Source organism: Notothenia rossii (genome assembly GCF_949606895.1).
Source record: "Notothenia rossii genome assembly, chromosome: 2".
Lineage (NCBI taxonomy): Eukaryota > Metazoa > Chordata > Actinopteri > Perciformes > Nototheniidae > Notothenia > Notothenia rossii.
In genome coordinates this window covers 41,043,543-41,070,079 of record NC_136904.1, presented here as the reverse complement: position 1 = coordinate 41,070,079, position 26,537 = coordinate 41,043,543, and the positions used below count along the sequence as shown (strand labels likewise).

Sequence of the window (26,537 nt, the reverse complement as noted above, 5' to 3'; positions counted from 1 at the left end):
GAGGTCTGGGAAGAAAGCAGAGCAGTGTGTACAATATATATCACTCAGTATAACAGGCCTACATTACTTTCTGTATTTGTATGCTGTAGTTTAGTAGATATCTACAAACAAAGAGTCGATATTTTTCTAAGACCATTTAGTGATTCACATAATAAAATACACAGGGAGGGTTGGCAAGTATGGTGGTACAGTGTGTAGGTGTGTGTTGTACAGTGCGTAGATGCGGCGGACAGACGGGTCTCAGTTGGTTTGGTGTCCGATGCTTACTTTTAATACTTGTACAACTTTTGGCCCGTAATTTCAATTCCCCATTTCAGCGACCAGAGAGAGGGGGGTGGGGGGATATATCCAGTCTCTGATTGTGTTACGTTATTATGCGAGTGCTCTCATACTTGTTTGATTCTGAAATTGTATATATTCATATAAATATATGTGTGTGTGTATATGCCCGCATCTGTAGCCTGTTATTGTCTCATTATACCGCACTGTCCATTAATTAAAAGTAAATAATATATATAAGTTATGAACACATCTGTCCATCAGAGTGCTGCTGTGCCTCCTGTCATTAATGAACGTCTCTTTAAAATGACCACTCAGAGGAGAGGAGTTCTCATTTCTCCAAACTCCTGCAGCTTCCACTCCTCTCTCCTCGGTTCCCCTCCTTAGTCCTCCGCTCGCATCTACTGTGGGCGGCACCAAGTCTCGAGGAGAGGAGTCGAGGATAGGAGTCGAGGAGGGGAAATTTGAGTATTGAGAACCTCTCAAGAGACCCCACAAGCATTTGTCCTTCCCGCTTGCTGGCTGTTCGCTCCTCCTCCCTGGGAGCTGTAGTGACGTAGGGGACTTCCCCCCTCGTTCTTCTGTGTCCGATATTGCGTTAAAAGGAGGATTCCGACATTTTACATTTATTGTATAACTAGACACGCCTCTTCTCCTCCTAAAATCTTTCATAACTTTTCATCTAAATACATTTCAAACGCTGAAATCAACACTCTAAAAAATACAGGAAATACTTCACGGCATTTTGGTTTCCGGTAATTCCGGATGTTGTCACATGCTACCCACGTCTGTAAACAATAACGTATTCAAATAAACTGTACTTTCATTTAATATTCAGTAATAATCTCTTGGTTCAATTAGTTGTAGTGTTAAATCAGTAGGTTTCGGTATGCATCACTCCATTTCATTTCGCTGCTAAATTCACCTCTATAGGAAATGGTATATTAGCCACATGCTAAATGCTCACCGGAGATGAAAGATTTTCAGAATAAAAGCTTGGTATTGAGAACTTCCGGGGTTTTCCAGAATAAAATAGCATTGATTTAAACTGACGGTATGTTTGAGCTACATTATGCTATCAAAACATTGATTTTAATTTATAACAGAACCCATAGTGAATCCTTTCTTCCCAGAGACCAAGATAGTACATTTCTTAATTTAGCTGACCAGAAGTAGTGTTGAAAGTTGGGAAGACCAAGACCCCCCATAGTTTCTGGTTTCATAAGAGTAATTAACTTAATTCTTGGCTTTGTATTACACCAGATACATTTTGAGATGTGTCTATTGAGAGATTTAAAATAGTCAGCGGATAAATAGCATGGTAACATTTGAAAAAGAAAATTACATCTCGGTGGAATATTCATTTTTATGACATTGATTCTTCCTAGCAGTGATATTGGTAATTTGGACCATTTAGATAAATCCTGTTTGATTTAGTCAATGAGCGGATTGTAATTCTCTTTAAATAGATTATCCAGGTATGGTGTTATATTTATTCCTAAGTAGGCTATTTAAAGCCATCTGGTGACAAATTAAAAGAACAAGACTTTTCCAAATTTGCTGTTGGTGTCATATGTAAGAAACAAGCATTAGATTTCTTAAAATTAATTCTATATCCTGAGTATCTTCCAAATTGCTCTATCGTGTCGTGCAGATGCGGTACTGAATTCTCTGGTTCTGTTAAGTAAAGAATGATATCGTCAGCATACAGAGACATTTTGTGTTCATCGTTAATCTTCACTCCTTTAATACTTATGTTGTCTCGCACACATGACGCCAGTGGATCAATTACAATTGCAAAAAGCAAAGGTGACAGTGGACATCCCTGCCTTGTCCCCATTGTTAGTGGAAAGAAATCTGAGGAAATTAAGCTCAGCGTTAGTTCTTTCAGGAAGACTGGTATTCATTCAGTCCGCAGCTGCTTATAATGAGCTCATCACGGGCGTTCTCTTTAACCTATTACATTCAACTCATTCTCCAGCAGCCAATCACCGTGCTGCAGCCAAACTTTAAAATGGTTCTCCTCTCTCCTGCAGTCAGCTGTGATTTCAGGTTGTCATGCTGCCGCCCGCCTCCTCCCCATTCACCTCCTTTCATCATACCCAGTGCCAGGAGAGTTAATCCAAAGACCTCATCACACCTCCTCTTCATCCCATCTCCTCATCAAATCCAGATCTTCAGCATCATCACCAGTGTCTAGACCCCGGGGGGTTCCCTATATGCTCACGGCTGCATTTCCCCCTTTAGATATACGATTTCAGGATCGGGGTCTAATCGCCAAAGACTTAACATTTCTCACGTGACATGTGTCAATAAATGTTCTTGTACAAAATGAAGTCTCTCCTGATTGAACTGCAGTTAGTGATAACCGCTGCTTTAGGATTTTTATAAATTTATTTGACCCACTCTATGAATCGAGAGCCCATATTTAATCTGTTCAAGATAGCAAAAAGAAAATTCCACTCAACCCTGACAAAAGCCTTCTCGGCATCTAAAGAAAGAAGCAGAGATGGCCTCTGACAGGTGTCCAAATGGTTTATAATATTCAAAAGTCTCCTTATATTATCAGAAGAATATCTGCCCTTGACAAAACCTGTTTGATCAGGACTAATTAGTTTAGGTAAAATAATTTCCAGTTGTTTTGCTAATAATTTGGTGATAATCTTATAATCATGATCCAAGAGGCTTATAGGCCTAAATGAAGAACAATTCAAGGGGTCTTTTCCATCTTTATGTAGTACAGTAATATGTGCAAGATTCATTGATTGAGGAAGTGTTCTGTTGTGAGAGAAGTTGTTAACCATTGACATAAATATAGGTTGAAGTTCAGTCCAAAAGTCTTTATAAAATTCTGCCGAGAAGCCATCTGGCCCTGGGCTTTTATTTATAGGCATAGATTTAATTGCAGCCAAAACTTCTACTTCTGTAATTGATGAGTTTAGATACTCTTGATCTAAATCAGATATTGTAGGTCAATTAATGTTACTGAGATAATTGTCCAGTTCATCTTGGGAGTAATCAGATTGAGATTTGTATAATTTAGTGGGAATGTTGATAACAGCATTCCAACTACAGTATATGTTATTCTACCCACGAAAAGTTTATTATTATTCCGCCGACTTATTTCGCCGCGCTTCTTCTCCCGCATTGAACATCGCAGAAACTCCGTTCAAACATCAAAACGTTCAGCTCGGTCGGGAATCGATGGCTCTTACTTTTCTCATTCATAACTTTCATAATTCCAGAGATACATCCCATAATTCATCACATTTTTAACATTGAAGTCAATGGAGAAAATCTTCAGACTTCAACAAATCTTCATGCGACTTCAACTGCTAACTGTTCATTCATACTTTCACGAAGAAACCTCATTCCAACTTTAAAATGTTTCACATCTTTCTGACATTATTCGTGTAACACAACGTTTAAATCTGATTCCTACTTTTAGAGATATTAAACATTGTTCAGACCTTGTTATAGAGGTTTTCTTCAGATTTTAACATTAACTAGAGTACGTGATGTCACAGCTAGAGGGTAGAACATCTTGAGATTTGCCTTCATATCTTTTTTTTAAACTGCCTTAATTCCCAAACCCTACATTCCTGCCACATAATTTTTCATGACAAACGTAGGAAAACATCTCGTAGCTTGAAAAATGACAAATAATTAAGCAAAAATAATTAAACAAAATGCCTCTTGAGGGCATGAAGTGACAAAAACATTCAACATTCCTCTATTAAAGCCCATTGTAATTTCAGGCTGATATTTCCTCACGATAGCAGCCGTACACCTTTAGTTAAACTGCCGAAAAGGCCACATTATTAACCCGAAAGTACACAAAAATTACACTTCAGATACTCAACTTCCTCATGCTTCACGTTTAGAAATTTCACAGATATCTGTTACGGTTCTTCCACAAAACGTTCACATGTAAGAGGTTTATCTCTCATTCAGAACAATGGAAACCTGTAATCTCTGCACACCTCGTTAGTTCAAATATAAACACCTGTGTAATGGAACACGATGATGTCATCACTCCAATTGACATGCTCAGAGCAGCAGACTTCAACAGTCCAGCCGTGAAGACATCTTCGGGACAGTTTTGAGATTGCTTCAAATGCCGTTGCCATGGCAACACAATGCTCGCCTTGAAACACGGTTTTCTCATAACTTCAGTGAAAATACTCCAAACAGCCCAGAACTTCACAGGTTTGGTAACGATGCAGCCATCAACGCATCTAAGTGTAGTATGGGGTGTCATCAAATGCCGTTGCTATGGCAACGGACCACTCGCCATGAAACACGATGTGGCTGTAAGTCCCATCGACAAGGTCCAATCGTCCCCCAATCTTCACTTGTATATCACCGGTCCATGCCTCAACAGTTCTACGCCAATTCTGAGATCTCACCATATGCTGTTTCCATGGAAACGCATCCCTCGCCATAAAACATGATGTCGCTATAAGTCCAATGGACACGGTCCAATTGTCCCCCAATCTTCACTTGTATATCACCGGTCCATGCCTCAACAGCTCTACGCCAAATCTGGGATCTCACCATATGCCGTTTCCATGGAAATGCATCCCTCGCCATAAAACATGATGTCGCTATAAATCCAATGGACACGGTCCAATCGTCCCCCAATCTTCATTTGTATATCACCGGTCCATGCCTCAACAGCTCTACGCAAAATCTGAGATCTCACCATATGCCATTTCCATGGAAACGCATCCCTCGCCATAAAACATGATGTCGCTATAACTCCTATGCAAATGTTCAAAAAGTGCTCAAACTTCACAAGTGTGCAAACAGTCCAGCCGTGAAGACATATACAGGACAGTTTTAAGATTTCTTCAAATGCCGTTTGGCAACACAATGCTCGCCTTGAAACACGGTTTTCTCATAACTTCAGTGAAAATACTTCAAACAGCCCATAACTTCACAGGTTTGGTAATAATGCAGCCATCAACGCATCTAAGCGTATTATGGGGTGTCATCAAATGCCGTTGCCATGGCGACAGATCATTCGCTATCAAGTTGGTTCAGAAGTTTGCGGTTCAAATATTCTGCTGCTTTTCCAAGCCTTTTCACTTTATTTTCTTCTCTCATCACACATTCAAGCCCCCAGTGTTCATGTATCATTTCAATCTAAATTATTTAATTTTTTTCTTACACATTACATTTCAGCATAGCAGTTTAGCGTCAGATTTTCAGCATAAAGCATTCCCATTAGCAATTTCTTCAGGAATTGCATTCTCTAGTTGAATTTTAATATTTTATTATTAGATATTAATAGGAGGACCAAGAAATTATATCATGAAAGTTACGGTGCTTATTAAGCTTTTTAAAACGATAACTCGCCAAAGTGCTTTGTTTGAACGTTCATCAGTATTATAGTCAAAAAGTGAAATATGAACGTTAATTTGAACTGAAATTATCCAATAAAGTCAACATTTCACAGTGTTTACTGAACTGTGTGGGGTTTGTTAAACTTTTAAAAGATGTTTGAATGGTGATATACACCATGATATACAGTGGGGAAAAAAAGTATTTAGTCAGCCACCAATTGTGCAAGTTCTCCCACTTCAAAAGATGAGAGAGGCCTGTAATTTTCATTCTAGGTACACTTCAACTATGAGAGAAAGAATGGGGGCAAAGAATCCAGGAGATTACATTGTAGGATTTTTGATGAATTAATTGGTAAATTCCTCGGTAAAATAAGTATTTGGTCACCTCCAAACAAACAAGATTTCTGGCTCTCACAGACCTGTAACTTCTTCTTTAAGAGCCTCCTCTGTCCTCCACTTGTTAACTGTATTAATGGCACCTGTTAGAACTCGTTATCAGTTTAAAAACACCTGTCCACAACCTCAAACAGTCACACTCCAAACTCCACTATGGCCAGGACCAAAGAGCTGTCAAAGGACACCAGAAACAAAATTGTAGACCTGCACCAGGCTGGGAAGACTGAATCTGCAATAGGTAAGCAGCTTGATGTGAAGAAATCAACTGTGGGAGCAATTATTAGAAAACGGAAGACATACAAGACCACTGATAATCTCCCTAGATCTGGGGCTCCACGCAAGATCTCACCCCGTGGGGTCAAAATGATCACAAGAACGGTGAGCAAAAATCCCAGAACCACACGGGGGGACCTAGTCAATGACCTGCAGAGAGCTGGGACCAAAGTAACAAAGGCTACCATCAGTAACACACTACGCCGCCAGGGACTGAAATCCTGCAGTGCCAGACGTCTCCCCCTGCTTAAGCCAGTACATCTTGTGAAGACTTACAGAAAACGTTTGACCTCTGTCATTGCCAACAAAGGGTATATAAAAAAGTATTGAGATGAACTTTTGTTATGGACCAAATACTTATTTTCCACCATAATTTGCAAATAAATTCTTTAAAAATCAAAATCATGTGTTTTTTCTGGATTTCTTTTTCTCATTTTGTCTCTCATAGTTGAGGTATACCTAGGATGAAAATTATTTTTAAAAAAGTGATAGCTTTTATTTTGAAGGAAGGCTCTGTTGTGTTCCGGTGTTGTCGCGTGCTTAAACCCCGGTGCGGTATGAAGCTGACCCATGAATTCTAACGGGAGGGAGGAAAAGAGGAGAGGAAGATGAGAGAGTGAGGGAGATACAGAGATACAGTGAAACAGGGGGAAGAGAGGGAGGTAGAGGAGAGCTGCCGGACCATCCTACCTGCCGCCGCTGTACAGGAGGGTGAGGCTTATAAATGTACCGCGGGCACACATCTTATCCTTCTTTGTTGCTGTCAAACAGAAGCTGGCGTCCATAGCGGGGCTCGCGCCGTTATGCAAAATACACAATTGTTATAACAAGGCTTTCGAAGTATGCTTCACAATAGGAGTCTAAACCTTCTCGTAGTTTATGTTGTGCCCATGGTTGTGCCACACTACGTACTTGTGCCTCATTAGTGAACATTTGCTTTAGCTTTGGCTACCACAGCTTAATTCCGGTAGTTTGCCGGTTAACTGTCGGTGTCGATAGATGGGACCTGATGTTTCACGTTATTCTGGCCGCGGCGTGAGCAGGAAATGCCGCTGTAAGCAGGCCTGTCCACCCCGGGTACCAGTCTGAATGGAAAAGGAAACCTAAACAGTGGTGCAGCTCGGTGTTCGCTTTGGCTCACATTACACGTGCTGTTTGTGTTGAGTGCACGCGCCTGTGTGAATCTGTCCATGCTTTCATCATATCTGCGCGTGTACATCATACACACACACTCCCCCCTCTTGTCTGCTTGCAGTTGTTCATCATGACAGCCCTGCGTCAGAGGAAGGGGAGCAGGGGGAAGGAGCCCCCTCTCGGTGCAGAGTTTCAGTCCCAGCAGTCCAACTGTTGCTCCGATCATCATCCAGAGAAGATATTACACGGTGAGTGAGCCAATGGGAGGTGAGGTTCATGGTCAGGTTGGGATGAAATAAAACTCACTCTGCTGGCCACACTTTATTGTGCTTATAAAGAGTCTTGGGTTGCATCTGTTGTAAAACATCAAGCATAATTAACTAACGTTTTCCGCGGTTCCGGGAAACAGTGTGCCGTCATCCCCATATTTGAACAACGTTATCCCCATATTTATTTTAGGTACTAACACGATTATTTTCTGATGAAGTCGAACAACACGTTTTACAAACAACGAAAATCTAATAGTCCACAGGGTTGAAAGTCTGAGAAAATGGGCCTTCTCCTTTGACAAAGCCTGCAAAAAGTTACTCCGTTATCTCCCCCTCCAGGTTTCTTACTTAGTATTGCTCAATTCCCAGATGAATATGGGATCACGATTGTGGCATTTGATTTGAGAGACATTTAGAAATTGAGCCATGAGAGCCTTGCTGTTTGACACAAATTCAATTTACACCAAATAAATGTATTTGTTTCTGGGTCTCTGGGGAAATGGGGAAAAAACGGTGAAATTCCAGCTCTACAGCTGTTCAGGTTAAGCTGTATGTATCTTTGAACCATATCTCTTCAACCAATCACACACATTCAGGCTATTATTTTTAAACTTCTTCTGAATTGTATAAAGATAATGTAATATATTTTTACTTGCAACAAAAAATAACTCTATCGATTGATCGTTTAAGTATTCTTTCATGCAAAAATGGGTAATTGAAGCGCTGACCTGTCACTGCTCCTGCAGGTGATTGGTCATGGGGGGTTATCATCTGGACATCGGTGGGCTGGTCTGTGTCTGTGGGTCTGGGCCTGCTGTGCTGTATCTACATGGCCACGCTGCATGAGAACGACCTGTGGTTCTCCAACATAAAGGTAACACTGTTACAATCTGAAACTAATTTCCTTTTGTTGCTGCCGCTCAGTTCCATTATTCAGTTTATTGATTCCATTTCATTTATGCAGTCAGTTTAATCTAAATATTCTTATTTCTCAGGATTAAAAAACGCCAGTGTAAATGAAGAACTCTTCACTTTCTAAGTTTATCAGATGATCTTAAAATGAAATACTCACAGGATCAAAACTCAGGCAAAAACACATATTTGTTTTGCATGTTTAACCAAAATATATCATCACATTTGAGAAAATGTGTTTATTATTAAAAAGCATATTTGAATGCACCAAAAGTATCATAAAAAGTACTTTTTTTTATTTACATGGCAAAATGTTGGAAACCTTGAGTGTGGAAATGATAAGAAAAACAAACAAAAATGTAGATAAAGTTAAACCATAAAAGACATACCAGTTAATGAAAACCAAAACATTAGAGACAATATATAATTGGCTCAAAACAGAAGCTTAGATGTGAGATAAAGGCACACGGAGACATAGATCTCCAAGTTTTAAAAGTTATTTTAACTGTTTTCTTATGCCAAGTACGCTATTTGCTCTAGAAAAAACTCTCAAGCTTGAGCTATCTGAAATAAAAGAATGTGGTGCCAATGCAAACAATGTAAAACAACAAACATTTAAGTAAACCAAAGTTGATTTGAGTGTGTTCTATTAAACATGTAGATATTAAGCAAGTGTAGTTATCAATTTAAAATGTTGGTACCACTTTACAATAAGACTACCCTTATAAAGGATTCATAAAGGGTTTATAATTAGGTTATGAATTACGTTGTAAACACTTTATTAATCATTAAGAACCATTTATAAACCAGTTCTAACATAGTTTTCATACATCAACACAGGCTCACTATTTTGCAAGATGACTAAGCCTTATATTGGCTACTTAGCGAGAATCAACTCAGTGAACAACAGACACCAAGGATGCTGGCTGATGAAGAACACGAAGTAAGCTAAGTAGCCAGTATAAGACTTAGCAGTACAGATAAATGTGGGCTCACTATTTGGCAAGCAACCGGTCACAGTTGCCCTGTTTATCTCATGTCTTATAAAACCTTATTAATGATCTATAAAGTGTTCACAACCTAATTAATAAATGAATTGCAAACTATTCGTAAACCCTTTATAAGGGTAGTCTTATTGTAAAGTGGTACCAAAATGTTTAATATAAAAAAACAATCATAAAATGCCTTAATATTCTCTCAGGTTCAGTACCTTTCCTTTCTAACTTAAAAACCTGGCACTTTCTCAGAGCAATGTTGTGGTCTGCAGAAGCTGAACATCATGTACCATGGACAGTGTGACCACATGTCCTCAGAAGCCAGACGTTTGTTTTTGAGGGAGTTGGGCTTATGAAGATTTAGTATTTAGTGTCCGAGACCCCCTCTGACTTGCACCCTTAAAAAATCCAGAAGGTGTTGTCAGAAAGACATCAGAAACCCAATAGAGTTTATAGAGGCTCTATTATGCTTTTTGGGGTTTTTCCCCTTTCCTGTAGTGTAGGTTTTGTGCATGTAAGTGGTCTCCAAAGGCTAAAATCCCTGTGTTCCCTCCAGAGGTACGTGATAGGCTAAGGGCCAGGACCTATCTAATGACGCTTTTCCACTGCAGGACCTAGCACGGCTTAGTACGGTATGGTTAGGCCTTGGTAGGCCAGGCTCACTTTATGCTGCGTTTCCATTACAGTTTAGTACTGGGGCAGTAACTAGAGTAACGCAGTGTAGGCGGAGCCGTGACGTCATCTTCAATGCGAAACACAAAACCAACATCAGCCGTTAACTGTTAGCACTCAGAGCTCACAGCTCCTCATATCTGTTCAGAAACCAGATAAAAGTTAAACAAGTACAAACCACAGACTGTCTGTGTCATGGCGCAGAACTACCCCTAGTGGACAAGCAAAAAAAACGTGCTGCAATGGAAAAGTTCCATAAGCGGTTGACCAATCACAACAGATCCGGCCAGCTAACCAATCAGAGCAGACTGGGCTCTGGTTTCAGACAGAGGGTGAAAAGAGGTGCTGCAGCACAGGCAGTATGAGAAAAATAAAGAGCTTTTTGATCATTAAGGCATGGAGACATTTCACACTTAAAATAGACAACTATTAAGGTAATGTAAGGTGGTTGGAGCTCTTTTCATTGTATATCCAATGATTGTTTGACCATGTTGATAAAAAGATATTAGTTACATCAGAGCTTTCCCTTTTGCAAGTCAAATGTCTGCTGTAAAGAAATGGCCCATGTAGCAGCCACAGTGGCACTGCAGGCAGCTGTTAAAGCTCAGCCAATGAAACTGTCATGTGGCTGCTATCAGCAGGGCTCCACTTTTTTATCCTGTAGGAAAAACCCTGGCATTGGGATTCCTACTGAACATTTTAGGAGCACACATTTTATGAGCACCACTTAAATCGACATGTAATGCAGCCTGTGGCGTTTTTATATGTACAAAAGTGGTGGGGCGCAAAACACTTAGATGTCTATATATAAGCTTCTGCAGTGAGGTCCATGGCTGGTGAGGCACTGACTCTTCAGGTTTACAAATATTATATTTTGACCTAAAGCCTTTTTAGTCTGATCCTTCGATTAATTTTAAACAGACAGTTCAACAAAAGGATACCCAAAAAACATAATTTTATCATTTAAATATTGAATTGTTCTCTCTTAGTAAGATCCAATTTTAAATACAATTACGGTCTTACCTTGACTTGAAGATGAAGTCCATTTGCCTATCCTTCTGGACAAAAATCTCTATTACTTTTTTGTAAAAGTTCTCCTTATCTTCTTGTAGTTTCAAAAGTCGAATCATAAATCTAATCGATAGATTTATGATTCAAAAATTATTAAAGTAGGGTAGACATGTGGATATTATCCTGCTGAACAAAACGTGCATTTATCTAACAGGTACGTTTCCCACAGATCTTGTTTTGAGCTATTTTTCAAATCCTATAGCAAAATCTCATTGCTTTTTTGTGGAAGGTAACCCATGCGCAGCTTACTTCCTGGTTTTAGGACTCGTCACTGCTCTCTCTCGTCTCCTCTTCACACACCACACTTTTCGCGGCACACGTACTTCCAGCCAATCAGCTCTGAATTATGAGATGACGTTTGGTGGGTATGTCAGCACAGTGCCCCTATGGTGATTATTTTTTTGCCGCACACATTGAATAGAAACAGACTCAGAGCATGCGCAGTGTAGTTTTTACAGCACCCATTCACTTTGACAGTGAGAGAGGGGCTAGATCAGGGCTTGACCCACGTCGCTCAAAACGGCTCAATACGCACACACTGTAGACACTAATAAGAAGACCACAGACTAAAACAGCAATGTTGCATTATTGGAGAAGCCTGTGACCTAAGATTTTCAACGACATAATTACTCTGTAGCTATGTTAGTTTGACAATAAAGAACCTTGAACCTTGATGTACAGACAAATCAGATGATTAAACATGATCGTAAAATATATTTTAAAATGTATTTGTTTTGCATTGTTTTGCATTTCTTTGTAATTCTTATTTTAATACTTTCTGCTGACACTAGGTGGGGCTGTGAAACGTAGCCCTATTTTCTTTACTCATATGCACCAAACAATAACATACCAATGCAAATATAAGTTACTTATTCCAAACATACTCGTCAATAAAGCACAACAAAAGAAGTTAACAACCAAGTTAATTTCATAAGTAAGAAAATCGGCAAGATAGTCAAACATTAATTTTTTTGTCTGTTTAATTGTGTTTATTTTCTACCTTGTTGAGCTGTAGCCTAGAGAGAAATTCAATACCGGTAAAATTCTAGTTCATGGATCCAGGTTTATGGCTGTGTTTTTACTTGTCAAAAGAGCTGAAGAACAAAGTACTAGACTAGAGTTAGGCACAATAATCTTTATGATTCAGAATTCACAAGAGGAAACTAGCAATCCGGGTATTTCATGCCGCTGTATGGAATATTGGGAAATGATTATGCGATGATTTGTTCCCAAGCCCTCTTCCCACTGATCCTGTACGTTGATGTCTCAGTTATTTGGTAAAACTATAAACTTACTAGCTGTAAATCTCACTGACAATTGAACACCAGCTATAGCCACTGAGCTGTTGCCAGCCAGAGAAGAAACTCTGGGAATGTTGAAACCACATGGACCCTTTTATGTCTTTTATGAGGCACTTGTTAAGAAGCAGCAGATTGATTTACCTGACACTTTTATATGGAGGTTATCTAAGGATTTGACATCCATGCGTAAGATTTATCAAGCACATAACAGATGGAAAATGCCTCCCGATTAAAACATTTAAAAGCTCCAACACCATATTTTTTGTATCAAGAACAGAAGTGCCAATCAGACACATTCCCTCTCGTTAAAAACACGCCATAAACATCTCATCCTGGAATGGTTGGATTGTTTTAGCCTCTGAAGCAACAGATTGAAAATGGAGCCCGGTAAATGAACCGCATGAAGTCATGAAACAGCAGCGGATCTTTTTACAGGCTGTTCGGTGTTGTTCGGCCAACAGAACATTATGACCTGCCAGATATGATGTCATTTCTAAACCCCTTTCCAATGGTTCAGACTGAGATATACTTAGCAGACTTTGGTCCGGTTCGCATGGCAGAACAGATCACGCTGTCATAGCTGGGGCAGTATGTGAATGAACTCTTTTTGCCTAATTTAGCAGTGCAGTTATAGTCATTTGGTGGATGAATGAGTCGAGTCAAAGTAAATGATTTGACTCTTACCGCGATAAAGAGCCTATTTCGGCCTCATAGAAAAAAAAAATAATATTCACGGCATAAGGCGAGTCGTTGCTGCAAATAAGACAAATGTACAAATTGTGTAAATTCTTCAGTATTATATTTAATTTGCCCCTCTATACAATCTGTGCCTCCTGTTGAAACTTGATGCAGCAGATTGAAATGTTATACTCGAGAAATTGCAGTTTCCGACTGTTTCCCCTAATGAAGAGTACAGGGAAATGTGTTTCGTTTTTGACTAAATTAACTCAAAGTGAAATGAAATGTATTGATTTAATTTTATCTTGGATAAATACCAATAGATTTTTCTAATAAGCCTTCTATAAGCGAGTCATAAAAACATATTCCCGAGTTACTTTCATTTTGGAAAATGTGTGTGTATTGGTGAGAACGAGATAGACACACACATGCAACAATGGCAGGGCACCATAAAGTCAGCAGTGTGTCAGTTGGATACAGGTAGTCAATTGATGCATTTTTTACGAGTTTGGCCGAGCAGACTTCCTCTCAAAACCTCCAAATGTGCATTGCATGGACACCCACCTGGAGGCAATCTGCACTGTATCATTTGTGAGTATTTGTCCCAGAGACAAAGCAGCTCATCCAGTTAATTGAGCGGAATCCGTACGGACACAGTTATTCATCCTATGCGGTGTGAATGGAAGAAGCAGACAGATGTGTTCATTCATAATAAATGCAAGTCACTTTAAAGGCCATGGCGAACATTTCCCTGAAACGTTCCCACACAAGTGGGCTCCTGCCTGACATCATCGCACATTGCACGCATATGTGGGTGTGCGTAGTGTTTCCTTCTGTTCATGCTATGAAAGCCTCGGTCTCAGTCTGCATTCACACAGAGACGGCTACATCTAAAAAAATGCTGTTTGCATGTGAAAACCACACGGCACATTGACATTCCCAGGTAATGGGCAAACAGCAAAATGTCGTCTTCCAACACCTGGAAGGCAATCTAGAATTGTTCGAGTTCATCCCATACAAAACTCTGCATTCAATTATAATAGGCTGACTCTTTGTGTATTTGGCTTTGAAGAAGAAGCTCTGGTTGAGACTGGGGGTGGGAGATGTTGAAAAAATGTGATATTGGCAATATTGTATGCTCATGAGATGTGTGTGTGTGTATAAGGAGTCTAGTCAGGAGAGTTTGCAGCCTATGATCTTTGATGCTTTGGTCATAATTCTGTCTATTTTTTATTGTGTGCTTAAGTGTGTTTCCATATACCAGACAGTATTTGATGCTGAATAGAAGATCTGGATTATGACTGTGAAAAGGACAACACTGTCTGACTTAGTTTTTTTAGTTCTGTGTCCCTAAATAATGTCTCTGTATGGCTTTTTGTATTTAACAGGTGGCAACATCAGGTTTCTTGAGGTCGTTGCAGATGTGTGTTCCAAGAATCTTGTAGGAGTTGATTATTGTAATTAGTTGTCTGTCAATGAGCATAGGTGCTCTTATTGATTGTCTTGTTCTGAAGTTGATGATAATTTCTGTCGTCTCTTTTTCCATTCACGACCAGCTCATCCTCCCTGCAGCATGAGGTTGGCCTCATTGTCTTTTGAGACAGTTTGACAGCCAGCACCTAGGCAGGAGTGGGACAATCACAGCCTCTATAACAACATAAATGGAGAGAAACTACGTTTGACAACTATGTAGATTGCAATAAAACCTTTGCATCTCACATCTTGGACACTAAAGTCTAAACTTACCTGCTTGCTGTTGCTCCCTCTGGTCGCTGGTATCATGTATTTTACTACCTGCTGTTGGAGATCCACTGTCTCTCTCACACTTTCACTCTTCCACTTACACGCACACGTATTCTCTTGTGTCGATGGTCAAGTAGGATAGAAAGAAAGAACAATGCTTGAAAGTAATTTGTGACTACTGGGAGTCCGGCCCACTTGCTGTTGGTACTTTGCGGTTGATGCTGTGTTCTGACGCTACGTCACTATCAGAGTGTTGGCAGTCCGTGGAGAAGCTGTTGAACAGAAAAGGGACTGGTTTTAATAACCTCACATGTGGCTACTACATCCGTTGTGTTGTGGAGGGAATGCGGTAGCAGCGTTGGCCTCAGGTCAAATGGTCTGGAGGGTTTATTAAAGTTCTGTATCTCTTACACCCCTTTACAGTGCTTATCATCTGCCAACATATGGATTGAGACAGCTGGTGATTTAATCAAAAGTTAAAAAGCCATGTTGGTTTGTCAAAGTTCTTTTTGTACATGTGCTCACAGCTGGACACCAGTTTGCGATCCACACTCTTTTTGTTCTCCGCAATTTTTCCAGAATGATATTCCAACATGTTCCCCTCGCTAGTCCCCACCCCCACTCCGACCCTATCTTATTCTTTAACTGTGTGCATGTGTGTTTTTATAGACAAGAGGTCACCAGTAGTAACTCTTTTCTTTCCCTCCCTCCCTCTCTGGCTGCTCCAGTTATCTCCAGCACAGCCTGTCCGTAGACTTACTGTGACTCAGTCCTCCTCACGCATGTTTTTCTCTTTTGTACTTAGTAGCCGATTTGAGAACAATTACTTTTTGTTTAGTGTCTGTGAGGAGTTCAAGGGAGGCAGATGTTGGTCCTTGTTACAGTGCTGGACAACATGAAGCGGAGGGAATATAATTCAAGGCCAATGCTGAACAGACCTTCACTTGGATTCTTCAAGCACCACATCAGAGGGATGAGAGTTATTCAGGGTCTTGCAGAGGCAATGGTATCGGAGCAACAGAGAGAAAAAGATCGGTGCCTTCTGTGACTAGCTCTCGGGGTAATGAGCAATGTGTGAACTTGTTAACTCTGCCTGTTCTCTTTGACCTTCATTTAAACTAAGGATTAACCATCTCATCAGAGTTCTTGGGGAGAAGCCAAGGCTTGTTTTTCCTCGAGCATACTCAAAAGGAGGATCTGGAAGGAAACAAGCTGCTCATTCCCTCGGAGAAAGCTTTTTACATTTTTCCTTTGGCAAGAAACTTGAAGCGATTAAAAAGCTAATTTACTTGGACTGACTTCAAGAAAAGAAAAACACACTGCATTTAAATGTCTTGCTGTAATGGATTTGGATCACTTCTACGGCTCAGCCCAGGAGCGTGCTGTTTATCTACCTGATTTGAGCTCATCAAAGGATCCAAGAACATATTGATGATCTCAGTCTTCCCAGGAAATGGAGCTTCGTAAGAGAGTAAAGCTGAGGAAACTTCAACATAGTTTGGGCCTTTCACAAGATGCAGCAGCTGCAGGGAGATGCAGCAGTAACATATGGGGGGCAGGAAGATCGAATGTCTTACAGCGAGGTAGAGGGGAGGGTTACCCGCTCGGAGGATCCAGTGATTGTTCCTGTTTGGAGATTCTACCCTGGTGGCCTTGGCGACAGTGTGTTTCCATGGCAGCCGGGCTGTTATTAGCTGGGCTGCTGGCACTGGCTCAGGCCTGGTGCGTCAACGCCATACACGAGAATCTGCTGTGGTTCTCTCAGCTCACGGTAGGGGTTACACTGCAGCGTTAATCTGAAGCTTTGATTAAAAGAACCGCACAGCAGACAAGTTCTCGCTCACAGCGAGAGCTTGCGGTAAGAGTTCCAGGGGTCCAGGTGGTAACATGGGGCATATAAAAACTGTCACACCTCTCAGTTCTCCAATCTTAGCTCACAGTAGGAGTAGGTCCAGTGACTATATTTGTATATGTGTGAATATATCATTTCCTTTTATTTTTCATCTATTATCGTCCATGCCGTTATGAGCAGCCCTGCCCCTTCATTCATTGTGACAAATCATTCAATCCAAGATATCATTTTTTATTCAAAAGCTTCCTGCTGTGTCTCGAATAATGATAAAGTGGACACTTGGTTTCAATTTTTTCAGTACTTTTGAAGAGAGCTGAAAAGGGATGCTATTACAACAGTACTGCTGATGTTACAGATGGCCACAACACAGGGATATCATGATAAAGTCAGGTATACAACTAGAAATAGGTATATTACAAGAAACAATATTTATGCATTGCTCCGTGTTCGAGAAGCACAGGGGAGACTTATAGAAGTTGACCTTCTTTACTTTTCCCTGTAGTTAAGAAGGCCAGAAATGAAAAATGTACTTGGGTCATGATGAGCTGCAGAATTTATTCACGGGAAAGATTAAACCTACACTGTTTATTTACTACCACTTGACAACTTTACTGTTCCTTCCTCCTTTCCACCAATTGCCAACAGCTGTCTCCGTCCAATAATTCGCTAACACCATACATCAAACTTAATGTGTCTTTCTGTTGTGTTTTCCCCAAAGTGGTAGATTGCCAAATGACTTTATCCATTATTGCCAAAAATGTAACCACATATGCCAGGTGCTGGTTTCAGACCCTGACACAAAGGTCATAGAATTACGTGTGGTGCTTATGCTGGTAGTTTCCTGAGGTCACTAAACTTAGAGGTTGAACATTTTCCAACCAATCAATCACAGCTTATCTATGCTCATTATGTTCCGGGAGTTCCTGAGTCTATTTTGTCAAACAAGAGGTTGATAAGTTTTTCTTGCATCTGTGTTTTGCTGTACTGCCTAGTTTTCCGCCAATGGTGCGTTCATGTGCTCTTCCTATCCCACCACCCGAGTTGGGACATTGTTCTTCTGACTTCATTGTGTTACAAAGACGATGCTTTTTTGCATGTCGTTGTTCTGACTTGAGGGGGCTTTCTTGGGAAATTTTCAGTTGGGAACACATTTTTGAGATTATTTAAACTTGAATCCAGAGAATCTACCTCGGAATGTTAGCAAAAGTTCAACACAAATTCCATATCGGCCCCGTGATTCAGGTAGGCTCCAAAGTTGAATAGGTTATTTCTTTCTTGGACCATTCAAGCAAGTTTCAGAAAATCCAATGGGCATAAGAGAGCTGAACATGTTAACTCCTTACTCCTTAGCAGTAGCGTTGGCAGAAATGTACTTTAGGCCTGTATAAAATAGGGTGGGCCAGCTTTTTACAGGGGCAAAAATGACTCTAAGGTAGGCCTGGCCTATAATAATAATAATATATAATAATTGCCAAGCATCGTTGTAGCATTCCCTCCGAATAATGGTCAAAGTCTCGACTGATGATATGAATTTATTGAAATCTCCAATATCAACGTAAGAGCTATGAAGACACACAAATAAAAAATACATTTAGGCGGTATTAGAATAACTTTAGCATACTACCAAAAATGAACTGTAAACAGACAGCAAAGCTACAAAACAGCATATAAACGAATTAGGACAAAACCCACATTTTTATATTATAGTTAATACCAACTTTGTGCCTCTTCGGGGGGTGCTAAACTTATACAGAACATAAATTGGGTTATTTACAATCGTTAGGTAACTCTTTTATTGCAATAGGTAACAGCAACAATAGGTTGTAGCATTCAAACCTGCTCATTGACTTGCAGTGGTCCTCGCTTTTTTTATGTCTCTCCAACGAGTTACGCAGGTGCTTCCAGTCTACATATCCATCCCTCTTAAATGCACCTTCAGCTCCTGGGCTGGGGAAATGTCTGCACATTTTACAGAAAAGTGCATGCCTACTTGCGCTGTATTCCACCCAGGGGAAATCTTCATACCACCTCAACCAGCTTTTACCAGAAATGAGTTACGTTCAGAGGATAAAACACATACAACAGTAATTCAACTCGATATTTGTTCACTTGAATTTCACTTTGAATGCTTGGATATTCTCAATGGGTGAATACAAAAATGTATAATAATTATACAAAATTAAAAAAGTTACACCGAAGCTTTCTTAGGGTGGGCAAATGAGTAAAATGGCCCACCCTGGCCCCATGGTGGCTACGCTACTGCTCCTTAGGTAACTATTTGGGTAAATTATGCTTTCAAGTCTTCTGGTTTCCACTTGATTAATCAGGTCATGGTATTTGGCTACAAAGGGACAATTAGGAACATACTTAAAAATATGGAACATTTCTTACACATAATATATTTGACCGCACTTTTTAGTTTCTTTCAGTAAGTTTAGTTGCAAATCTCAATCAGCTGAGCCGTTTCCTCCAAGACATTTAAAAACAGTTTTTACGAGATGTTTTTATGGTCTCTTTATTATAAAAAGCAATCCGTAAGTCATTACTGAAAAACAATGACATCACCGGCACTTTAGTCATACTCTAACTATGCTTCGGTTTTTAATAAGTAGTTTTTGAAATCCAACGGAAATATGAAAATGATAATCCTGGAGAAACAATTTGAGAGACTTTGAGTTAAATCGCAAAGCCGATATGTCAACAAAATATATCACTTCACTCAAACAATGTGTTTTTAGTGGAGCACAGCTGTAAAAGCTATTCACAGAGGGAACATGATGAATGGAGGATTGAGTTTATATTCTGCAGCTGCTTGTTCACTGTTTGCTCTCCGTCTTTACCCCCTAGTGGAACAGTCATCATACATGGCAAGCAGGAGCACTCTTGGGAAGACATCGTCTAAGTACACACATAAACACACAGACATACCTGTGCTATAGTTGTTGAGCATTACAAGTATTTAAGCTTTTTCTTAAATATATTCTTCAAGTTTTCCATTATTCTTTGCCACGATAAATGTGTATGCGGCTATCTAGCCTCTTCTGATTATTCCATGTTATACTGTAGATATATCTGCCTTTTTAAGTAGCAATGGTATACTGTAGATACAAAAAGGTAGTTACAAAACACATACTATGTATTGCTTAAATTGCTCACATTAATATTATCTGTCAGAATTAAATCAATTTATTGAAAACAGTATAAGCACAGGCTTAAACAAAGAAGAAGAAAGATTTATAGTTATGGCAGTATTCTAGTTTCTCAAAAGGTGTTTCATCTGCTTTCCATGTTTCAGAAAACAAGTCTTTGATGTCTTTGACTAAAATCCCCTTTCTGCTTTCAGGAAGTGGAGCGCGAGATCTCTTTCCGGACAGAATGTGGACTTTATTACTCCTACTACAAGCAGATGTTGCAGGCCCCGTCCATACAGGAAGGTATACATCATTTAAAATGGCCCAATTGGGCTTCTTGGGTATTACCTTTCCTGTAGGTATATCGTTTTTTTTGCATGTAAATGGTCTGCAAAGGCGAAAAATCCCTGTGGTCCTAGGGGGGGGGGCGCAGCGCTATTGCAGGGGGGGAGCGTGAACCTCGAAAATCGACTCGGTGTGTAAGGACCTTTAAGTGGTCGGTGGGGAGATCTCTCTTTCTCTCTCTCTCTGTGTGGAGGGGGCGGGGCATCTCGCTCACAAACTCGCTCACAGACTCGCTCACAGACACGCTGCAGCACCGTGGACACCAGACCAGTTATGGGAATTCCGGCTCTTCTTGTTGAGCCGGATCATTTGGCTCGGCTCACCAAGAAGAGCCGGCTCTTTCGGATCCCAAACGGCTCTTCAGTTTACCACATATTATACCTTTTTATAATTAAATCAAATGTAGCCCTGTTTTGACTAATGATTTATATGTGTTTAAGACTTGATTATATTTAACATCATTCATCCAGATCTGCAAAGTAACTCAAGGTATTAAATACATGTAGTGGAGTAAAAGTACACCATTTACCTCTGAGTTGTAGTGGTGTAGAAGTACAAAGAAGCAAAAGTGGAAATACTTAAGTACCTCAAAATAAGTACAGTACTTGAGTAAATCTACTTAGTTACTACCACTGCAGGTATTTTATGTGTGCTAGCTGCCCATAATCCACACTATACATAAAATGAATCAATGTGAATTCTGTTTCCAATTTGTTTAGTTTTTCCCTTAAGAAATAACAAAAAGAACCTATAATAAAAATAATGTTAAAGAACCAGATCAATAAGCAGTATTTGTTTCAATTAGGCCTCATTATTTCACAGTGGCACAGGACCATCTGCCAATACAAGCACTTTTGTTCATGTTCATCCATAATAAAATATAAAATTATAGTTGGATCTTTTTGTCTTGTTATTATTAGCAGAGAAACTGTAATGTTTGTGCAACTCTATACAATTAATTCTACCAATCTCGTGGGAACCGGGTTGGGGGGGGGGGCTCAAAAATATTTCCAATTACCCAAGGGGGGCCTCACTGAAAAAGGTTGGGAACCACTGGGCTAACGGACGGGACCTCTCGAAGCAGTTAACCAATCACAACAGAACAGGCCAGCTAACCAATCAGAGCAGACTGGGCTCTGGTTTCAGACAGAGGGTGAGCGGTGCTGCAGCACAGGCAGTATGAGAAAAATAAAGAGCTTTTTGAACATTAAAGCATGGAGACATGTCCCAGGAGAGTTTTATCACTCCATAGTTAAGAAAACACGGTCAACAGCCATACAAACTAAATCTATTTCTCGCCATCGTAATGTTATATGAATCAGGCTATAAATAATGTATTAACAAGTCCCTCTGTAGAGAAACTTTAGAATATAGATCCAATAACGCTGGAAAGTTTGCTCTAAGTACTACTAAAGATTTCTGCCTCAGAATGAGAACAAAATATATACCTTGAGAAAACGACCTTTACGGATATGTATTTTCAAATTCCATACAAGAAACTAAAGGGTAAACAGGTGAAACATCTAAACTAATTGCTAATACCATGAAATAAAATGATTGTATTGTAATTGATGTGTTTTTTATATTGCAAACGTTCTAAAATATTTAGTTTGAAAGTGCAAATGAGGCATTATCTGATACTAACTTAAGCCTATAAAGGAGAAATCTTCAGACAAAAGCAGACAGTACATCAGGATGTGTATTTTTTATGTCTTTCTTTTCTACTCGTCCGAGAGAAGACTCAAAATGCCCAAAAGTTCAGACCAGTGCATGAAAAAAACCACTTGCTTCTGAGTTTGAACCTGTATTTATGGCCCTTTTGCAGGATTCTTGTTTGAGTCAGATGATGTTTTTAATGGAGCTTTATTTAGAAGTAATTGCTATGGTGATCGAAACATAGTCTTATTATACTTTTGGTAATTCTATTTTGACATGGATGGAGACATCATACTGTCACGGTTTTAATTTTGTGTGTCTGGTAGTGGGTGTTTTTCTGTTCTCCTTGTCATGTTTTCCTCCCTGTATATTGTCTGGTCTTTTTTCCCTGTGTTTTCCTGTCTGTCGTTATTTTCCCTGGTGTGTCTAATTTCCTGATTGTTTTCACCTGTCACCCCTTCTGTATCTCCTGTGCTAATCAGCTTCAGTCCCGCCCCTGATTATTCCCACCTCTGTCTTGTTACCCTGTGTTTAAATTCCCCTGTCTCCCAATGTTCAGTGTCAGTTCGTTTTTGTCTCTTGTCATGTTCAGGTCTATGCTCCTTGTACTTTTGGAAAAGTTTGATTACTCACTACGTAAGCGCTTTCATTTTTTGTTCTCTATTTTTGTCATCTCGGCTAGAGATTTGATAGTTACCTTTTTTGTTGTTCAATGCTGTTTTGGAAAATAAAGTATCTTACAAATACTTTACCTCTGTCTCCCGGGTCTTGCAATTGGGTCCTACATCCTAAGTGTTTGAGTTCGTAACACATACAGCTGTTTCTACCGGCTCTTACAAGAAAAAACCTCTTTTCCCTCTCCATTTTCCAACCAGACCAAACAAACCACTGCTGTTTCTGTGACGCACAGGCTAGTCTGAGGGAAATGAGTCTATTTATTTCTTCCCGTTATCATGTAACACTTCTAGTTGGAAACAGGCCTAATTTTGCTCCAAGGCAAATAATTGAGCTGAAGGCTAATCAGCGGAGAACTGGCTGACCTCCCTTTCACTCTCACTCTGCACTCCTTTATTTTTTTGTCTGCAGAGCGGCTGTGTCACAGTGTTAATGGTACGGGGGGGGGCAGAGAACAACATGTGGCATAATGGTGGAAATTAGACAGATGTAAGATTGATGTATGAAATTAGGTGAGATGGGAGAAAGTAAGCATACATGGAAAGAAAAGGATGGGGGAGGGTGTGAATAGAAAGATACAGGATGAGTGGGTTGTGTGTGTGTGTGTGGGTAGCAATGGATCCTTAGTTCAAAGCTCTTACATGGATGAAAAAGGCAGAAAGGATGAGGCTGACACACACCGGCCTGCAGCGGAAACTCAGCTCTTTGCTGTCACGCTTTGTTCCAGTCAAAACAGATACACAGAGACCATGCTGCACCCACTGCCCCTTCTGGAATACTGACACCAGTGTGTGTGTGCACGGTCATATAACATCAGTACCAGCCTTTTTGCATGCAATGGGAGAAATATAGGAGAATATGCATTTATTTTGAATACAATGTGGGTGTTATATTAGTTTTTCTTGCCAATAAACCTCACCAAAGTACTTACTGAGAAGCAGTCAGAGGAACAGCGATGAGAGTAGAAAAAGGGGAAAAAGGGCTACAACTCTCTGTAAAGCTAAAGGGATTAAATCATTTGTTACTATGAATGACACCTGTCATATGACAGAAGTCTTGTGCATGTGTTTTGTCTGTAAAGGCTCAAATTTCAACTTTTCCCCCAGAGGGAGTTTCTCTCCCACACACTCCCCCTGCCTGAAATGCCTCCATTGGACCATCCATCACTACGTTTATTTTGTATGTGATAGCCTAAGGGGCGGGACATCTCTAGGCATAGACCAATCACAACAGAGCCGGCCAGCTAACCAACCAGAGCAGACTGGGCTCTGGTTTCAGACAGAGGGTTAAAAAAGGTGCGGTAGCACAGGCAGTATGAGAACAATAAAGAGATTTTTGAACATTAAAGCATGGAGACATGTCACAGGAGAGACACAACATACTGGTATACACCTGCAAATGAGAAGAATAGGGCCCCTTTAAGTTGAGGTAGCGTCATAAAAAGACTATGGGAAATGCTGACATTTAAGGTTTTATGGAGAAAAAAACCTGCAACAATGCTATTTTTTTTTTACAATTGAGCAAGGAAATAATGCCTGAGGCTTTCAAGGTTGAATGCACTTGATTTCAGTCATCCATGGTGCTCGCAGCGATGACTGATTTCAATTGAGGCAGAACAATCTGTGTTTTTAGGGGTGGAAAGACATTTCAAGCACTTTTATTGTTGTTCACCATGCTCTGGAGGGTGAGCTTTGTGAAACATTCATACCCAATAATTATCATTATCAGTCAATGTCACTGTGAAGAAATGGTGGCATTTTAAAAGAGTGTGTTTGTGTGTGTTCCTAGGCCTCTCAGATTTGATCCATGACAACTTGACAGAATCCAAGAGGACCATCAATCTCCTTCAGCGGATGAATATCTACCAGGAGGTCTTCCTCAGTGTTCTCTACAGACTGTTGCCCATACAGGTACCCCATCACTCAGCTGTCAGATATTTACAACGGCTTGTAAAACACAATAGATTAGAGTAATGCAGGATGATTGACTCTCTCTCTGACTGTTCTTGTCATTTCATACAATCACAATCATACCACAATACACAGTATTCTTTTGTCATACATATTTAATGAGTACGTGTTACTGCCATGAATAATAATCATACAGTGGAAGCTTCTTCTAGTGCTCAGCTGTTTATATATCGAAGCATGATACGAAAAATAAAATATTTACTTTTCTTTCAATAACTTGAGTATGAAAAGAGTATGTTGGCAAAATATATATTATATTAATCAAGTAGTTATTGTTTGGCCTGTTAAAAAAGAATGATGGCACTGAAACTAATGCCAAGCTCTGGGTTTTAGCAACTTATTACCAATTCTGACATTCGCTAAAAGTGCAATTCGGTTTCAGTCTAAATTAAAATGTCAACAGCGAGGAAGAGCAACCTTTATTATTTTTTTTTATTTATTAGTTTTCATCATCATGAAAACAAATACATATTATTTGTGTCAACGGTATTCATTTGAATTTAAGTGAAGTCATGTCAGTCGATGTATTTAATTATTTATTATCGCATCGTTGTTCTGTATGTTTTCCTTTGTTGTTGTTTTTTTATGTTTTTCAATGTGGAAAATGAATTAAAAAAATATAGTATAACATATATATCTATATCAAATTCAGTAGCAAAACTATTTGTATTATTATTTTATGTTACATTCATAAATATACAAATGTCAAATAGATGTTAATCCGCGTGATTAAAGTTTTTTGTATAAAATATTAAAATATTCATAAGCTTAAAGTGATTCATTTGACCCTTGATCACAATAAGAGCTTTTCACTGCAGTCCGTCAGGCTTTTGATCCACTGTGGCATTTAACATTTTGGTCTTTTCTAGCTGACATGTCTTGGCACACTTGTACTTGTCACGTCGGAGGAGGAAAAGGTTTCTGTATCAGCAGATCAATTAACTGAGCTGCAGTTACTTAGCTCCCTCAGAGAGCTCACTGTGACAAGACTGCCAGGAAGTGAAACATCAGAGCAAACTTTGAAAATGCCACAGTGTTCCTGAGAGTCTGTCGCTGTCACTGCAGGCAGCTCTGTGTGTCCTTTCACAGCGGCTCTAATGAACTGCTGCTCTGTGTGTGTGTGTGTGTGTGTGTGTGTGTGTGTGTGTGTGTGTGTGTGTGTGTGTGTGTGTGTGTGTGTGTGTGTGTGTGTGTGTGTGTGTGTGTGTGTGTGTGTGTGTGTGTGTGTGTGTGTGTGTGTGTGTGTGTGTGTGTGTGTGTGTGTGTGTGTGTGTGTGTGTGTGTGTGTGTGTGTGTGTGTGTGTTTCAGTCCTATCTGGAGCCAGTGTATTTCTACATCTACACAGTGTTCTCGCTCCAGGCAGTGTATGTGATCGCTCTGTACCTAACTGCATGGCTCCTGTCAGGCTCCTGGCTGGCCGGCACTCTCACCGGGGTCTGGTACATCCTCAACAGGTGAGAAATAACTGTGTTCATGCGACAATGCCCCTTTCAGACTCAGACTCTGATAATGTTACGCTAATTTCCCATGTCGGCACAAAATAAAAAAAAAACATATTTTTACCAGAGGGTGTAAACAATGGAAGCAGGGATGGGAGGGTAACTTTAAAAATGTATTCCATGACGATTACTAGTTGCCTGTAAACATTAATCAGTAACCTAATCTTGGTTCCAAAATCATTAAGCAATGTAATCAGATTACTTTGTTACATTTTTGTTACCTCTTTATCAAATGCAATATAATTAAACAAAAGACAAAATGAATATCAATAAGAAGTTCCTTACTTAAGTTTATTATTAAGTTTTACAATGTCATCTTAGAAAAGAAGAAACCAAG

At 39.8% G+C, this 26,537-nt stretch overlaps 1 protein-coding gene across 5 annotated transcripts in view; it reads left to right on the top strand.

The window, feature by feature from the left end:
* Positions 1 to 6,853: 6,853 nt before the first annotated feature.
* dpy19l3 (dpy-19 like C-mannosyltransferase 3) overlaps positions 6,854 to 26,537 on the top strand; it is an 84,528-nt gene continuing 64,844 nt past the window's right edge. For 2 of the 5 annotated variants that reach the window (XM_079664918.1, XM_079664917.1), the window contains exons 1-6: positions 6,854 to 7,007; positions 7,552 to 7,678; positions 8,446 to 8,573; positions 20,267 to 20,357; positions 24,519 to 24,640; positions 26,010 to 26,155. In XM_079664918.1, the coding sequence (XP_079521044.1) occupies positions 7,561 to 7,678; positions 8,446 to 8,573; positions 20,267 to 20,357; positions 24,519 to 24,640; positions 26,010 to 26,155 (605 nt within the window). In that variant the 5' untranslated portion in view covers positions 6,854 to 7,007; positions 7,552 to 7,560. Of the gene's footprint in view, positions 7,008 to 7,551; positions 7,679 to 8,445; positions 8,574 to 15,843; positions 16,843 to 20,266; positions 20,358 to 24,518; positions 24,641 to 26,009; positions 26,156 to 26,537 lie in introns of those variants that run through there. The other 3 variants (XM_079664919.1, XM_079664916.1, XM_079664915.1) reach the window with 3 other exon arrangements.